This window comes from Anguilla anguilla, chromosome 10 (assembly GCF_013347855.1).
Source record: "Anguilla anguilla isolate fAngAng1 chromosome 10, fAngAng1.pri, whole genome shotgun sequence".
NCBI classification, from domain to species: domain Eukaryota; kingdom Metazoa; phylum Chordata; class Actinopteri; order Anguilliformes; family Anguillidae; genus Anguilla; species Anguilla anguilla.
The window spans coordinates 35,312,210-35,331,373 of NC_049210.1; the positions used below are offsets into that span (position 1 = coordinate 35,312,210).

The 19,164-nt window shown below is 47.5% G+C and overlaps 1 protein-coding gene across 1 annotated transcript in view; it reads right to left on the reverse strand.

Annotated features, from left to right (window-relative positions):
• fam172a (family with sequence similarity 172 member A) overlaps nucleotides 1-19,164 on the reverse strand; it is a 171,491-nt gene that overhangs the window by 92,701 nt on the left and 59,626 nt on the right. Inside the window, exon 7 of the mRNA XM_035378936.1 lies at nucleotides 8,447-8,668. Coding sequence (XP_035234827.1) covers nucleotides 8,447-8,668 — 222 coding nt within the window. The remainder of the gene's footprint in view (nucleotides 1-8,446; nucleotides 8,669-19,164) is intronic.

Sequence of the window (19,164 nt, forward strand, 5' to 3'; positions counted from 1 at the left end):
TCTCAGATCAGTCAGTAGGCAGCAGTGGGAGGCCTCACTCTGCTGGCGCCGGTCCTGGACAGAAGGCCCCAGGGCCGTAAATCCCAAACTGCTGCGGGGGGAATCCGGCGGATTTAGAACTTAACTTCGCTCTTCCCGAACAACCGCGTTCCACATCCGACACGGGTCGTCATGCGCCCGGTCGCTCCCGAAATCGCACGCCGCCGAGGCTGACTAGGGATTTGGAAACCTTAAGGGTTAGCTTCTAGAGTCTGTGAAATCCTTTTCACTGTTTTCATCCGGTGTGTTCTGCACCCAACAGTTCGTATCTCACCTGTGCCGTTACTGTACCTGAAGTGCTCCTGTGTACACATAACCCAAACCTAGGGGATAAACTGCAAGCGAGGCACGCATACCTGCACAGAAACACGCACGAGCATCTGCTCGAATCCCTGTGACACGCAACTTCTACCTCAGCTGAGGTGTGGTGAGCGTTCTGGCACAAAATGGCTGCCGTTCATCACCCACGTGGGTGCTACACACTGGCAACGGTTGAGGGGAGTTTCCCCCTCGTTACAGTAAGGCGTTTGAGTGTGTGGAAAGTGTGATAAGTAACTTTTCCCCAGAACAGTTCAGCGCTGCTCAGATGTGGTCATGTGACCCATGATGTCACAGTAAGCCATGAACTCAATACCCACTCCTAAACTTGATTGAATTTCACCACCAAAGAATGGGCCTGCTACCCCAAGTGGCGTGCTGCTGCTCGTTGCTCAATCCCTGAATTAAACATCCCCGTCCACGGGAAAGCCAGATAAACTCTCACACCCAAACTCCGCTCCACTGGATATTTAACAAGCCCCTTCCAACGAGAAGCATTATTTTCATTTTCGTAAATTAAGTTAAAAACGAAATGAGCCGCTCCGATTAATCACATGTTTTGGAATAAAAACGCGAGCCTTCAACGAGTGGTCTGCAACGCTGCACACACGTGCGAATTCAATAAACGTTTGTTTGTGTGCCTGCGTGCCCGCGCTTCCGTTGAAATACACATCCAAGGGCAAAACCGCGACGCGGCGGTGAGGAACCGAGCCCCACGCACGAAAACGCCGAAAGGCGCCGCGGCGAAGGGATCCGGTGACGCGCGGGTAACCGGACGCTCGGCGACGCCAGGAACCGAAACCGCGGCGGTACCCTCAGATGACACCGGGCGTCGTTCGGATACATAATGCATACTTCCTGCGCGGAGAGAGAGGAGGTGTTGATGATACGATGCGTGCGTGTGAAATATGCATGCTCGCCGTGGGAGGCTGGAATTACCGATGCCTCCCACTTCCTGCGGCCGGACGGCGCTTCTGCGCACGCTCCCCACGCGGCTCCCCGTTTAACCGGGCGGCCGTGCGGTATAACGGGTAAGGAGTTAGTCTCCTAACCTAAAGTTCTCAGGTTCGATTCCCCGCTAGGACACTGCCGTTGTACCCTTGAGCAAGGTACTCAGCCTGCATTGCTTCAGTATATATATATATATCCAGCTGTATAAATGGATGCAGTGTAAAGTGCCGTGTAAAATGTTGTGCAAGTCGCTCTGGATAAGAGCGTCTGCTGAACGCCTGTAATGTGAAGTAACCGACTGCATACCTGAAGGCAATGAGGACACCGAAGACCAAAAGCGAAGCGCGTCGAGCGACTGCAAAAAATTCTCTATTCAGCTTTATTACGTGCCGGGTTACAGTTCAGCAAAGCAGTCTGGGAATGAGTTTACCAGGTGAAAGGAAAACGTAGCGATTCGCGAACGACAGGAGGAGGAGTATTATTCTAAAATCTCCGAGGGTAATAAGCTGAGGGCTTTACCGGAAAGAGGGTCACAGCGCAGCGACAAAACAGAGGAGAAGTTTTGCGAGACTTAACAAAGATGGAGATTACCGAGGTGCGGGGAGGGGGGGGGGAGGCGAGGGAGAGAAAGGCGGCGAGGTAAAGGAGGGAGAGAGAGAGAGAGAGAGAGAGACAGAGAGGGAGGAAGAAAGGACGAGAAACACACACAAAAAAAAAAAAAAAAAACTTTAATACGCTATAAAGATCGTCACATCCACCGTACGACGGGCTGACCTTGCCGACGTTAAGCTAATCCGACCATATTTGGTAGCGCATTGTTTCAGATCAATAACTAATTAACAAAGTACAAAAGGGAGTTGCCGGGGTTCTCAGGAACGCCCCGTTAAAAAAATGGCTTTTGGCTGCAGAGGAGCAGAAAGGTCACCCCCGCCGCACCCCCGCCGCACCTCCGCCGCCCTCTCCCCGACGCCCCCGCTGTCGGACCGAATTACTCTTGCCAATTAACCGACGCGAGTTGAAGGGAAACGTGCGCGCGGACAAGAGCGCGTAGGACACGGACGCGCCGGAACGACCCGCTCCCCGCGACGCGGCGGCGTAATGACACAGTGGGGGGGGGTGGGGGGGGGGGGGGGGGGGGGCAGGTTGGTTCGGGGGCCGGGGGGGAGCGGAGCGGATGCGTTTCTTGGTTGACCTGACAGGAAGATTGGGATCAGCACCGTCTCTCTGTACAAGAGGCCAGGCCGGGGGGGGGGGGGGACCATAGAAGGGGATATTGAACAGCTTCAGAGGGGTATTCCTGCCCTGTATGGAGGTGGGGGGGGGGGGGTCACCAGCTATCTGCTCCACTGTCAGGTTCACATGCATACAAATGCTCATACTCACACGCATACTCAGACAGAAAATACACACACATGCAAACACATACACACACACACACGAACATAAAGATATACACACAAATGCTCATACTTCACACATACAGACAGAAAACACACACACACACACACACATAGAAAGACAGACAAACACGTAGAAATAACCTCTGACTCCCTCTCTCACTCACTCTATCTCTCTCTCGCTGCCTCTCACTCACATTCTCTCTCACACACGCGCACACACACACACACGCACACAGAAGAGCCGGCGGGGTTTAGCAGGCCACGCGGCGTGCTTCTCGGCCGCATTATCAGGTGACCCGCCGAAACACACACGGGCTCTCTCCGTGACGCCTCTGACCGCGCGGAGCATCAGGCACGCGGACGCACGAGAAACCTCCGCCTGCGTCTGCAAGTCGGGCATCCAGAAACAGCGCGATGAAAAAAACACAGACTCGAGACAAGAATCCCACCGCCTCCCCCCTTCCCCCCCCTTCCCCCCTGAGGAACACCGAAGGTAAAACAAGGTATAAATAATGTATGGTATTCCTTATCTTATATATACATATACAGTCCATGAGGTACACATCGCACTCCCACTGCTGCTACGGCTACACTTTGTGTCACCCTCAGAGAATGCAGAAACTACATTCAAAAGTGCTGACTGTAAGTTGGAGCCAAAGAAAGTTCTAGATTGACACCTTTTTGCATGGGCGTCAGCCAGTGGCATGCTAACTCTTATGGGCTCATGCTAACCCCGAAGCCTTCTCATTAGGACCAATTACTTCCAAAGCAGCTGTCCGCGGGTTATAAAAAATTAAGCGTTGGACTGCTTTACGGAAATGGACAAATACATGGAAAATATATTGAAGTTAGTGATATAATCAAAAGAAATTCACGGCTGTGAAAAATGCTTATTATATTTTTTAAAAAGCACATGTATAAATTCACTGCCGTGAAATATACTTTCAAAAAAGAACATAATTTACATTATAGTGTTGTACATTTCATTCTTGTAATGGATATTCATACACAATGGAAAGGAGGCAGTAAATGACTCAAGTGAAAGTGCGAACACAAGGCCACTAAAACAATTAACACTTAATGTGTTCAACAAGCTAATATATATTGCAATATATATGCTTTCATTCGGAGAAACAAGTCAGACAAAACCACTTAAAAACAATGACAGGAAGCACAAAATGACCAAAGTCAGCATGCACATATTTCCCACGCATAAGCATGGGGGAAACATACTTTTGCAGCTAAAATAGTAAAATAATTGAAATATTCATAACAGACGCAATTTTAAAAAGTGCATAACATTTAAAATTTTGGCCTAAATATGAAAGTGGATGAACAGAGGGAGACAGGGGGGAAAGCAGGCAGCTGTGTGAAAGGGCCCCTTCTTTCTGAACATTTGACAAAATGCGACAATAAATGGGAGGGGGGGGGGGGGGGGGGGTGGTGGTGAGGGGAAAAAAAAAAAGTATTGTGGTCATTTTACTGAAATAAGTGGCATTAAGAGAAAAGGCAGGCCCGGGGTGGGTTGATTGTCCTTTGCTCTTTTCCCAATAGGCGGGGACCGTAATCCGTCCCAGTGCGCTCGGAGAGAAAATCCCAGGGAGCTCCTTACAGCCGTGAATGCGTTTTTTTTTTTTTTTTCGTCCGCCCCCGTCCCTCCGCTTGACTGGCAGAAAATGGGTAACTGGATTAGGGCTAACGTTGGGAGTAAAGTGAACTCCCAAACTTCTGTATTAGCGAGCGCTAAGGAACTCAGCGCCGCTGAAACGCGGGGCGGCGGGCTGTGATCTCCGAGAGGCCTGGAGATTAGCCGAGGTTGGGAGGTGAGACGCTGTGAACCCGGGGGCTAAAAAGTACGACTCCTAACAGCAGTTAAGGGCTTATTAATGTGTGTGAGGAAGCGTGTTAATCAACTCAACTTTAACTCGGGGTTGCGTCGAGGTGCCCCCCCCACCCCACCCCCCCTCTTGTGTGTGCCGGTGGTCCTGGGACCCCTTCGCAGTGTGTGCGTTCGAGTTTGGAATGGGGGGGGGGGGGGGGGGGGGTGGGAGTTTAGCAGTCTGCTTTAGGGAGGGGGGCAGGAGGAGGAGTCACACAATGCTCTAGAATAGATGGAAAATTCCAAGCAAAGAGGCTTGATCTCACCCCCCCTCTCCCCCCCCCCCCCCCCCCCCCCCTCCATCCACCACACTTCCCCAATAGAGGAGTAAAGAAATAAAGACACCCCCCCCCACTCCCCAAGCCTCTGGGAATTGCCTAATGAGGGACGAGCCAAAAAATTTGGGGACTATTATCCGAACGTCCCCGGAGCGGGGAGGTGAATTAGAGCTCTAAGCGTTTACTTCGCCGGGGCTCATCGGCAAGGTCGTCCTGTTGGCGGTAATGGCGCACACACGTCGGACCCAAGCCCTGAGCCACATGTTAGCATTTGAGAGATCCTTCCAGAACCTGTGTTGCACATCAAGTAACCTAACGTACCATGAAATATTTTTAGGCTGTTATTTGCCTGTTTCTCTTTTTGTTTTTGAAGGTTTCATTTAACCCCTTAAATAAGTGGCATTAACAGAAAGCTAGTTGAGTAGGTTTATTAGAATATTCTTTCAGAATTCTAAGTCAGTGTTCTAGTGGTTTCAGTTACCACTAGTGACTGTTACAGCAGCATTGCATTAGAATGTTCAGTTCAGAACATTCCAATCACATATTTGTGATGTCACACCTTAAAGAGTTAACGACTGACAGATACGGTACGTTGGGTCAGGTTGGGGTGGCAGGTGCTCTATGGCATTGCTTCCCAAACCTTGGACACCATAGAAGGGGGGGGGGGGGGGGGGAGGGTTTAGGACGATTCCAAGGGCCTTGACTGACAGGGGCCCTCAAAAAATATTTATAACATAGGATTTTCTGGGGCCCAACGCGAGATCTTTTCGAGGGGCCCAGAATCCCCGGCGGCTGCCCTGCCCGCCCCCTCTCCTGCTCCAGCGCTCCCCCTCTCCGTCTGCCTGCCGGAGCCAGGGAAACTGCGCTCGGCGGTTTCGCTGCTAATCTGCTGACATTTGCTGTCGGCGCTCAGATATTCCGCTCGGCAGATGTTTTCAAAAAGCGAGGGTTCTGTCTTATTACCGCTCGCGCTAAAGACGCGGCGCCTGCGGGCTCGCCTGACACCGTGTTTATCGCCCGGACTGAATCGCTCCTCCGAGAGCCGCCGCGCGCGTGAGACGGAGCTGATCCCGCCCCCGCCGAACGCCGCCACGACAACCGCCGCCATCGGGATGCGGATCTTCCCGTCGTCGCGGCGACGGCACGGAAACCCAGGTTCCGATCCCCGGTCCCCGACCCGTAACCTCAGACGTCGAAACCCGGAAACCCAACTCCCGACCGCCGCGAAGATCACAGCCTGGACCTCGACAGCCAGAGCAGGTTCCCGCTCCAGCCAACTAACACCCCAGCTCTAACGTACAAGACACCCCAAAAATCCATAAATCAAAGCCTTCATACCAAATCAACGCCAGATACCAAAATAACTACACATGAAATAAAAACAAAAGCACATTCGTCTATCCATTATCTATACCCGCTTATCCCAGGCAGGGTCGCGGGGGGTGCTGGAGCCTATCCCAGCATGCACTGGGCGAGAGGCAGGGAAAACAAGTACACAATAACAAAGAATTTGGTTCATAGCTTTGAAACAACAGTTGCCTGGACAAGCACATAAGAGCCATGTAAAAATGCCCGGAAGGCCACCATTGCTCGCGACCATCGCCAATGACGTTGGCGTGACAGTGCCTTTCCCGCACATTCCCCTAACGTGCTAACGTGCTAACGTGCTACCCGCCCGGCATGCGTAATGCACGGCGGCGCGGCGAGCGAGCGAGCGGGAGCTAATGTCAAAGCGTGAATAATACGCCGCGCCCCCTGCAGAATAGGAAAACCTTGGGTAGGACCACTCTAACGATCTCACGCTGCTAGCATTACAAAGTGCAAAAGGTTCAGGAGAAAGAGAGAGGGAGGGAGGGAGGGAGGGATGGGGAGAGAGAGAGAGAGAGAGAGAGAAATAGCGAGAGTCGACTCATTATAAGGTTCCGGAGCTATTCCAGCTGAAATATTTATTAAGATATTAATATCGGCTCTCCCTCTTCATCTTCTCTCGGCTAATGCGCGCACACAACTCACTTTCTCTTTCCTCCCTTCCCCTCTCCCTCCCTCTCTCTCCTTCTCCCCCCCTCTCTCTCTCTCTCTCTCTCTCTCTCTCTCTCGCACACGAACGGCAGCCACAGCCCCGCTGCTCTCAGTGAAGCAGAAGTCCACCCCGCTTAAATACTCCGTAACCACATTTGGAAATGCACCCCCCCGCCCGGCCCCCCACACCCCCCCCTCCCCTCCCCTCCCCTCCCCTCCCTTCCTTCACTCATACAATATCATCCCCCCCCCCCCACTACCCCACCACCCCCCCTCCCCTCCTTCACTCATACAATATCACCCCCCCCCCACCACCACCCCCCCGCCCCCCCTCCACCCCCCCCCCCCAGTATCGTCGGGCGGGGGCCCGTAATTTGACGAGCGGCGGCGGTGACAGAATGCAAATGCGTGTCAAGCCGCGCCGCGCCGGAGTTAGCGCGTGTCACCCACCGCCCCGAGACTCCCGACTCCCGACTACCCTTCCCTTCCTCTCCCTCCTCGTCTTCCTTTCTCCCCCCCCCCCCCCCCACCGTCTTCTTCTCCCGTCCGAGTTGAGAGGGGGAGAAAAAGAAAAAAAAAACTACATTTTATTCCCTCCGCCTCTCGGCGCGATCTTCGCCGTAGCTCGGCGAAAAAAATCTCTCGGACGACTTCTCGCGGATTTTAACGTATTAAAAGGAAAAGGACGGGGGGGGGGGGGGGGGGGGGGGGAGGTAAACGCGATCATTAGCCTGACGCGACGGAGACGAGGCCGTTGCGGTCGCCGCCATCGCGGGGCCCGTAGGGAGCGCGAAGAATGATTTTTATTTATTTATTTTTATATTTATTTATTTATTTTAAAGCGGCTATGGCAGAAGGTGTAAATAACACAGGTAATTATAGCGCATTACTCCGTGTGTACCGGTGCGATCCAAACCCAGGCTAAGTGGCCCGCGCTGACAGCTTGTTCGCCAGCGACTGAGCCGCGCGGCGCTAATCGCTTCCGATTGGCTGGAGCAACGTTCCCCCACAACCCGGGGTGCTGCTGCCCTCCACTGTAACGAAACGACCAACCAAACTTTCCACTCAGATTACAACCAACCAAACTTTCCGCTCAAATTACAACCAACCAAACTTTCCGCTCAAATTACAACCAACCAAACTTTCCACTCAAATTTCTCATTTTAATTACATTTTGTTTTTTACAAACTTACTTTTTCACATCTGACTGATTTCAAAATTGCTGGGACTGAGTCGTGGGAGTGAGGAAACTACCTTATAGTATTTTCAGTACACCTACCCTTAGTATTTGTGCATGTGTGCGGATGTTAAGTTTATGAGGTAGTTTTCTCCTCTGTTGACAATGACATCATTATTATGGATTATGTGTCCAGGACTCGCATTTAAATAGCAATTCCGAAGATAAGCATATCGGGAGCCTGTGGAGGTGCCCACGCAGCTCCGAGCATGTGACCGCTTACAGAGCCGCTCTGGGACAGCCGCGGGACGCACTGAGCGCGCTCAGACGCGCGGAGAGAGAGAGAGAGAGAGAGAGAGAGGACGCGGGCGGACCGGGCCCTCACCCGAATGGGGATCAGCTCCGTCTCCTTCTCTTTCTGGGGGTTGCGGTACTTCTCGTAGAAGTCGCGCTTCTTCTTGGTCTCCTTCTCCTCCTTCCGCTCCCTCTTCTCGGCCGGTTCGTCGGGGCCCTCGGGCGAGGGCTGGGGCGGGGCGGCGGGCTTGGCCGGCTTCTCCACCTCCAGGTAGTTCTCGTTGGGGTTCAGCACCATCACACCGTAGCCCTCCTGTTAGGGGGGGGAAGGGGGGGGGGGCGGGGGGTGGACGACAGATAAAAAGAGAAAGAGAGAGAGAAAAAATATTAGATCATCCACTGCTCCTGCCCCCCAAAAATGTGCGTGGTTGGCCAAGAGATCGCCACAGTGACGACCAGCAAAGAAGAAAGAACTTTTTTTTTTGTTTTTTTACAAATGACCAACAATTTTGTAGGAGGGGGCCTCCAGTGCCTGGGGGGGTAGGGGGGGGTGTTGTTGCCATGGGGACCCACCACAAGAGGAAAGGGCCACTTCGGCCCCCGATCGCTGACAGAACTCTGCCTAGGTGAACTATTACAGGAAGGATTAGTACACAGTGACAAGCAAACCCGCACAGAGGATTGCAGTTAGTGTTTCCAAAGGGTACGTGTCAGTTGCTATCAAACGCAATCGATTCCTACATCAATCAAGGCTCACACACTGGAGCCCGGGAGCGGCCAATACGCTGGCATTTGCTTATTTATTTATATGTTTGTGTGTTTTTGTAGGGTCGTTCCAGAGAGGTTTAAAGGTACACAGTACAGTACGGACCTGCTCTATGTGCGTATATGTCAGCATTGACCTGCATACCAGACAACAAGCAAAACAACAATACATTTTTTCAAATTGCCTAAAATCATACTGGATTTTACTACTACTACTACTACTACTACTATTACTACTACTAATAATAATAATAATAATAATGATAAAATTTAAATATTTCCCCCACAGTAACACACAAAATTATGCTGCAATGCTTACATTTGTTTGCAAATATTTATCTTCAAAAGACTTCAAAAGCAAAAAAACCCCAATCAAGTTCCAGCTTTTGACTGATTCCATGTTTTGCACAACTATAAAACGTTTCAATTAAATTCGCTCAAGTTTAGAAAAAACCCCACTTCATTTATCTTTCATAAACTGAGAACGAGGAGATGTTTGTGAGCACTGCTGGCCAGATTGCAAAAAAAAAAACACCGTATTCCATGTCCAAATTCCCTTCCTGACAAAACAGCGTTTTTAAGAGTCCGCTGAACGTTACGAGCCAGAACCAGTGATACGCCTCCCAAATTTGTCATCAGAAGCCAGTTCTGAGCAGACAGCTACACCTCTCCTGTTTTTTAATAAGTGTTAAAGGCATGGGTCCCTTCTTAAAGCAGACAATTCTGCCAGGGTGATAAGAAATCTGTCCCCCCGCGCTACGGCTTCAACAGAATTTGTGTTGACAACAGCAAAATGACACATTCACAGCTTTGGGGATTATAAAATTATACTCGTCTCACTTTCCTTCACTAACTGCAAAGGCAAATTTAATCCCTTCATTAAATGTATTAAAATGCGCTACATTTCAACGCGTTAAATCAAATTATATTGTACGACTTGAATAAATCTAATTAGAAACTGTAAGTTCCAAAATCATTCTGAATGCGGCCAAGCCGTTAATGACTATTTAACAACAACAAAAAGATCAAAGTTAACATTTGACTTTCGAAAAGGTACTGCATTTATTTTTAAAGAAAATCCACATTGTTTTCAAAGTTCATATTAATTTTCATGACAACAAGCAAAAAATAGAACAGTGTATAGGTTTGTAATTTCCAACTAAGTCAAAAACAAACATTTACATTGCTCTCTCTAATTAGCTAAAGAGTTAATGGCAACACAGCAAAACAACATGCATATATTAATGATTAAAATAACAGTATTTATATTAAAAATACTGCTGTGCTCTTCGCTTGATTACACACTGTACACACAAGCCCTTCTCCAGAACCTAATTAAGATTTAAAATCAGAAAGAATATAACATGAAAACAAAATGGCATAGTCATTTACTATAAGATACACTCTTATACACTCTCGGACTGAATAAAATAAAATACTTCAAAGACTGCTTCTGATATTCTTTATAAGCAAAATAATAAAAGCAAATAATTAATAAATGCACACAGGCAATAATGTTTAATGTAATTTCAAACACTAGATTTTCCTTAGGTGCATTCTCTCACATCAACACGCAGTTATGCCTTGTGCCATTTTGACAAAGGCTGTTATTATTGATGGCAGGTACGTCATCCGCCAAGTTACGGCTTGGCGGGGCATGCCCCATACCTATACAGAACCAAGAGTTTGGCCCTGCTCAGAGTTTCCTACAGAAACAGCCACAGTGACCACAGAGTCTCTCTCCCTCAATACAATGAATAACCTTCTGACCTCATGCAAAAACACAGAGTTCAGATACAACTTCACACGTCCACACAATAAAGCCCCAAACTTGGGTTGGTGTTTCCTTTTTCTTCTTTTTCCTGGCGATTTCATCATCACAAATGTTCCAGGCCGACAATCAATAATTCTGCCCATTGGACATTCAGCTACATCTGCCAATAACAACATCTGATCAAAGTAGTCTGATCAAAGGAGCCAATTGCAGGATACTCAGACACACAAGAAAAATGGATATATAAGGAAGTGCACATGTGATGCTATTTCAGCCAACAGAACATGTTTTTAACAACTTTGCGATCGCCATTTTTGTTTTGTGTGGAAGCTAGCTTGCTTGCGAACTAATAATTGCCAAAAAATGAAAGCTAGTGCTTTTATAGCTGTATACGTGTAGGAAAACCCTTTTATATTTCCGGAATGCATTCTCTATCATTTCACGTGCAAACCCCACACAATATCTTTTCATGACTAGGGATGGGTATCGGTTAGCTTTTTACAGTGTCTAAATGCTGATAAAATATCTTCTACCTTCTCTAAAATAATGAGGAAACTACAGCAAGAATTATACTTTTTTTATTGCAAAGGCCCATTCCCTTTGTTTGAATCCTTTTTGAGAAATACAGCCACACTTTGAACAATTTCGCTTTTGGCATTTTGACCTAGTTTAACGATAGCTAGATAGCTACGGGTACCTGAGTCGACAGAGCGACTATAGCGAGGTTAGTGAAGATGGCAACGAAATAAAGCACCAAAATCTGCTTTGCAATTCAGTCGAGTAGGAGCCAGTCGTATGGGAACCGCTGCCATAGTACTGCTGGGTTTCAGTACACAAACCTATTCATGATTCTGACAGCTACATGACTACAAGGCGGGACCTACAAACTAGGACTACTACCGCAGGCTTCACCTAGCCAGGGGCTTGTTCTGAGGGGCGGCAGCTCAATACCGTTGGAGTCATTTCACAACAACGTTACACGCAGCGGTCAAAATGATCAAGAATACAGGGAAGACAAATGACCGTCAATTTGACCGTTAATGGCCATTTTAATAAGTTTTACTTTATTTCCTTATGCAATATTGATATTGGACTGATATTGTGACTATAGTGAAAATATCTTTAATTCCAGAGCCAATAGTCTATGATGAGGGAGACAACTTATAAAGTCAATAAATAAAAGAATGAAATGTACACATATATGAAATATGTAAAATTCATTAATGATAATAATTCATAAAAGTTCAAATTTGGAGCCTTTGATATATTGAAAATTTTAAAGTCCTTTTTTAAAAGGTTAGTGTCTAACATTGCAAAGAAAAATATCCAAAATTAATTAAAATTGTCATTATTTCATCTCACATTCATGTAGCTAAAAAAAATCTAAACAAAATTGGAATCAGAAACCATGATTATTTTCCAAAAACCATAATGAAATTGAACAGAAATCAGAAACCTCTAATTGTTCAGCACTAATCTGTATGCATGTCTCTCTCTAGATGTACTTATTTTATTATTCAGAAATGTGTATGCATTATAAATTTACTAAAAATGTAAAAACAAATAAAAACGTTTTCAACGTACAAAAATTCTAAGATACTCATGCATACAAAGCATGGTCTATAAGTCATTATTTGCAAGAACAATACTGGCTATTTTAGCTCACACAAATTAAACAAGCTCTGTTCCAAAGCAATGCTATGCAATGTTTCCTAAATTTTTTCGTGTAACTTGGCTCTGTTTTTACATCTAACCATAATTTCATTTTTCATCTAACTACGAGAAAGTCATTCAAACTTGATGCGTCACATCAAAGTGTCTAATAATAAAAAAGAAAAAATGGAAAATTATCATCTTTTATACTTGGATATGTGATTATACTTGGTTGTCAAGTTAATTTAAAAAATGTATGTTCTTTAAATAAGTATTGATAGTAAAATAGACACTGAATATAGATAAATAAAGAATACTTCATTATCCCTACGGGGAAAATTCTCTAACATGCAGTTACAAACAGACATTTATACCACGAAACATATAATCATTTACATTAAATAAAGGGAGATGAATAAACAAATACAGATACAAACTACAAATATATAGGCCTATTAAATAAATAGTGAATCTTACAAACCTATCCAGACATATGTTCGTCCCACTAAAGTACAATATGTTTGTCTGTCAGATAAAGTTAAATACTATAATTTATTTTAAAATGTAAAATAATAAAAAAAATCTTACTTTTGAACACAATTTTCTGAACAAAATAATATCAATAATAATAACAATAACTTTTAAATTAGATTAATTTTTAATTTATCATTAAGACTAATGACTTCTAGACAGTGCTCTGTATGAGTGAGGAGTGAGTAAATTGTCATTTTTATACGTTGAAAATGTTTTTGGTTGAGATAATTAATACTTTGAAGTGGGTTTATTTGGTTCACCATCCCCTCCGCACTGTTAAAACAAAACACATAAATAAGCAAAAACAAAAAAAGAAAACACCTATTTATTAAGAGTTTTTAAACACCTAATGAGAAATCCTGTCATTCAGCTGAACGTTTTAAAACGTAAGCTTGGTCGGGCTGTTGTCCCTTCGTAGGCGAAGGCAGTGGGAAGGTTTCCGGGGATCTATGCCTTCCCTGGCTTCCTCACACTGCCCACTGGTGGCCGTGCGCGCAAATGACGGGCAGCCAGGCTCCACCCACCCACCCACCCTCCCCCTCACCCCCCCCCCCCCCCCCACCCCCGCCCCGCCAAGACCCCAGCGCTGACCGCCGCCTAACTTTATCGGGGTAACCTTTAACGCTGCTCCGTGGACCCGCAGCGGATTTTGAGCGGGACGGGGGCGGGGAGCTCCGTTACCAGCGCCCGCGACGCGACCGCCGGGCCGGCAAGACGTCCGGGGTCTACCCGCCAATTACGACGACGACGGAGAGAGAGAGAGAGAGAAGAAGGAAGAGAGAGAGAGAGAGAGAGGGAGAGAGAGGGGTGTCGGAGGTGGCACGGCTCGTGTTTGTCTTTCTATCTCTCCTTTGTGTTGGCTCCGTATGGCTGCGGTACGCTCGGTTGAAAGAGGTTGCGCGTGTAAAAAAACGGACGGGTCGTCTGATCTGTCACATCCTTATTTGTGCGCTAAGGCTACAATGGCGGGCGGTACAGTACGAGCGCATGTGCCCTGAGAAACAAGCAGCCTAATTCCGCACGATAAAAATGATTAGTAAAGACAACAAATACAGATACGTGCAGCGCGTCGGCGCACAAAGACGAACACGACGTATCAAAAGCAGGCCGACCGTTTACTCATTTTAGTTAATGATGTAGGTAACATCAAAAAGAACAGTGCTGATTCTGCAATTACAAACACAACAATGACGATGCAGTCATTATTATTCTTATTATTACTATTATTATTATTATTTGTATTATTATTATTTGTATTATTATTATTATTATTATTATTATTATTATTATTATTATTATTATTAATAATAATGAATAAGTGAATGTTGAGGCTTCACTGCAGCAGACGGTGACAGTTGAGCTCCAGTCAGTGCCAGACAGGCGTGTGAATGGGCACAAAGAGCGCTTCACCCATAGAGCGCATTATCCGTGCGATCGCAGATCCTCTCCTCCTCTCCCTCCAGTCCCCACAGCTTCCGCACCCTTCCCATGCCCCCTCACAAAGCCCCCTGACTGGCCCGGGTCCGGGTTCGAGGCCCGGGGCCCCGGCGCAGAGGGCAGCGGTCAGGGAGGTCACACCAGCGTTCGGGGGGTGGGGGGGACGAGGGGGGGGGGGGGGGGGGGCGGCCAGCTCTGGCCGCTACGTTAAGTGCTCCTTTGTCTCGCCGTCCTTTCTGCCGTCGCCCTCCCCGGCTGAGGTCGGCGGACGCCCCTCGGAGGACGCGACGGCGGCCGCCGTCGCCGAGGAACGCCGTCCCCGGAACCCTGCCGTCGGCTAACCGCGTTAGCGCCGCGCTGGTGACATCATCACATTCCGCGCTCTCAGGGTCAAAATATAATTTTTTTTTTTTTTTTTTCAAATGTCATTTTAAGAATGTTTCTTTCAAATGCCGTCAATGGCTTTCATTCAAATGGCCGTTTAAAAAACATTTCAATAAAACGAAATATTACTGAAGCCGAAACGAAACCACTATTTAATTCAATTCTATTTTAGCAAAATGAATAAAGGTAAATAAAGCACATCCCCAGCACACGGGGCGCACTTGAAGGGTTTGTGCTGCGGGAGGGAGACTACGGGGTCAGACACGTGCAGACATTCTACAGCGTAACCGCACAAGACAACAACAGGAGAAAGTAAATAAATAAATAAATGTGTATCCGCGATTTTCTGTGTGTGAGTGCGTGTGTGTGTGAGTGTGTAGGTGTGTGAAATACTCTGACCATTTGAAGTGCTTAATGGGAAATATGCAGCTGACACAAAGTGAGTTTAAGAAGCCTGGCGGACACACTTTACATTTCATCTGCTTATGTGGCTTTATTTCCCTTTGATGTGGAATATTTCACGTCACAAACGCCAGTCTGTTAGTACAAAGCGCGCCACTTGACAGGTACAAAGCGTGGACTGCGGACGGGGGAGCACATGCCTGTGTGCGAGTGAGTGTGTGTGTGCGAGAGTGTGTGTGTGTGTGTGTGTGTGTGTCAAAGGAAGAAGATTGCGGATTGCGGACGGGGGGTGCATGCCAGCGTGTGTGAGAGTGTGTATGTGTGTGTGTAAATGTGAGAGAGAGAGAGTGTGTGTGTGAGTGTGTATCAGGGAACGAAGCGGACGGCGGTGAGAAGGCGCGGGAGCGTGTTTCCGTCGTCGCTCGCTAACGGGGCGCTGGCAGCTCCCGCCTTCGTCGCGGGGAGACGAGGGAGCGGGAGCGAGGGAGACGCCGCTCCTCCATTTTCTGACAGCGAGAGCCGGGTCCGGCTCCGCTTCCTGCTCAGGAGAGCCGGCCGCCGCCGATTGGCCGCCGCGGCTTGACGGACGCGAGGCGGAGGAGGGGCCTCCCCGCGGCCCGTCCAATGGGAGGGAGAGGGGGAGAGGAGACGTAGCAACCGGTCTGGAGGCGAAACGGGGGTAAGGGAGGGGGGGGTCAGGAGAAACGGGGGGGGTCTCAGGGATCTCGAGAGGGCGAGGGTCCACAAGTCCACGAAAAAAAAAAAAACTGTCCTTAACGCTACCGACGTTAACCGCGGCGGCTAAAACGGTCGCTAGCGAGCCGCGTACCCGGTTCACGAACAAAGAAGAAGCGGCCGCGCGCGAGGAAAACAGCGCCGTAGCGCACGTACGCGTCCGCGGTCAGACGCTCGGCCCTCTTTAATCTCTCTGCCGAGAGCGGCGAGGGGGGGGGGGGGGGCTGGGGGGGGGGAGCCCCTCATTACGGCGCGCGGGCACGTCCGACAGGGCCGAGGCGGGAATGTAAACACTGTAATATAAAAATGCGGCCCGCCCCCGCTCAGATTAGGCTCAGCTCCGAAGGCCACCCTGTTCTCCCTGACCTTGTCCGTCAGTAGCTCTGCCTGCCCTTTTCTCAGCAAGCGAGGTCCTTTCATCCCCCCCCCCGCCCCCCCCCCCCCCCCCTCCCAAATACCACACAACTTAGTCTCACTGTCAGATTAAGACACGGTGCCCCCCCCCCCCCTCCCTGTACCCAACCCCCCCGACACACAAACACGTCAGCAGGGATAGAGGAGGGGGGACCTCCTTAACTAACATCTCTCACACACACACACACTCGCACTCACACACAAACACACACACACATAAAAACATAAACACACATGTACACACACACAAACACACACACGCACTCACAAACAAATGCACACACACACACACACACAGACACATGCACACGTACACATGCACACACACACACACACGCTCGCACACATAAACATGCCGATACACATGGAGGCCAACGCTCACACAGAGAGACACACACTTGCATTACCACACACACACAAATGCACACAAGCATAAAAAACAACACATGTACAGAGATACAAATACAAAGAGCCCACTTATATAAAAATATGCAAACACACACGCACACACTCACAGAGAACAATATCTTTCCACGTCTTAGAAAATGCTACGCAGTGGAAGTCAAATCCGATTTGAGAAAAAGAGTTCCTCTAACACTTTCAAACGCATTATTTGCTGTACTTCAAGAGGCCACACCAACAGAAGGCGTTTTGAATGCTTCATCTGCATGCTCACCACGTATATACAGGAAACAAATATCAAACAGTTATTTGCTGGAACCAAATCAGTCAGCATTCCTCGTGTAGCACACCTTTATTTACTTCTGAGGTATTTGATTTTTGAATTTGACAACACAATACGCCAATATCCTCTCTTGACATATTTCTGGTTCACACTGAAACTTTTTTCTGCATTATATGTTCTTATTATTAGATATGCACTTACAGCAAAGTGCTGCTTACTGTCAACAGAAGTGGCTAAAATAAACACGTTAGTACTTCTGGAGTGATTTTTTCTTTCTTATTCTGTAATAGAGAAAAAAAGCCACAGTATGCATGACATTCTGACAATTACATAACGCTTTACTTTCAAAAACAAAATCAACAATTTAATGTGCCCTTTCTAAGAAAACATCAGACGCATTACCTGATATCAATCAATGTCGTGTGTTAAAACCTTCAGTAGCACTTGAATACAAGCCACCATATTCAGAGAACACATTTTTAGTGCTGTGGCTGGAAAACTATTTTTTGAGATTAAAGCCAGCGGCTACGTTGGTGGCCATGGATTTAAGTCTGCGGCCCTCGACAGAAAGCCTGACTCGGCAGGTTTTGTTCTCCTGAGTGAAACCGGGGCAGCGGTCTTGAACCTGGGAGCTCCGACAGATCGGTGGAAAATGCAGGCTAAACGACGCTAGATAATGCTACGTTTGTACCGTAAAAAATATATTTCAAAACCGATCAAAATTGTAAAAAAACAAAGCAGCAATAAAAAGCTTAGCAATCAAAATTAGCCACTTTTTCGAAAGTAAACTTTTGACTGAAAACATACTGCATGTCAAAAAACTGTATAATATTATCGTCATTGTTTTTGTTACCGTAATAATAATAATAATAATAATAATAATAATAATAATAAGTATAAGTAGTCATAGTAGCATTAGTCATAAAAATACTAAAAGGACAAACAACAATAATTAATGTAATAATAATTACTATCATAATAATAAAAATAATATTTAACCTTTGCAGGAAAGAAATAAGCATTTATATTCATATTATTCACAACATGATCTGTGGAATGTTTTAGAAATTGTAAAGGAGTTCAAAGTAAACTTCTCTCACAGAGGACTCCTGAAAAGTCTTAGAACTTCTCGTTCCCCTGTGCATTTTCTTTTCATGTCTGTTCTTTCCATTTTTCCTACCCCCCTCTCTCTCCTTTCTCAGGTTGCTTTTGTTTTTCCGCGGACCTGTTTATTTTAAGAGCCTCCAGACAGACATCAGCGATGAGCAAGCTCCGTGTTACAGTAGCAACCCACTATACTACTGGCACCATTATCTCACTCTCCGTTTTTCACCATTGAACAATTTTTTCTTTATTTCATGAGAGTCCTAGAATGTGTGCAAGAGATTCACCGTTTCCCATCTCTGGAACAAGCAACCCACCCTAACCTACCCAACAAATAGGAAATAAAGAAAACTCAGGAAAATAAAGCATATTTGGAGAACGAATTAAGAACAAAACTTTTAGTCGTTGAATATCATGCAATTAAGTCAGATGCCTTCCTCTAACACAGAGAGTAAAATGGGAGGAGCTACCTTCAGGCCACACCCCCACACTCCTCCAATCATTCAGGGGCTGAATTAAGAGCAAGGCCTTCAAGCTCTTATCACCCCTCTCTGTCAGGGACGGTGACGCCGATCTCTGAGCTCCGGTCCCTCCCGGTCGATACGGCCCGTCACCGGCGCCCCCCACCCGGCCGCGCTCCGCCTCCTCTGCTGCTGCCATGGTTACGGACGCGGCGTCGGCCCTGTCCTTAAACACCGCCGAGGCGCGCGGGCGAGACGCGGACGTAAAGCACGGGCGGGTTCGCCATACATCACGGCCCCACCTGGGGGGGGGGCGGCCACATCAATCGTGTTTGGCTGGCTTTTTATGGCCCCTCTCAGCGCATTACTGCTGTGTGATTTGAATAAGGGGCCCGACCGGAAGGGTGATCAATGCCGGCCCGTCGGCTCAGACAGGGGCTGTGGAGTGGCCCCGCTTCCCG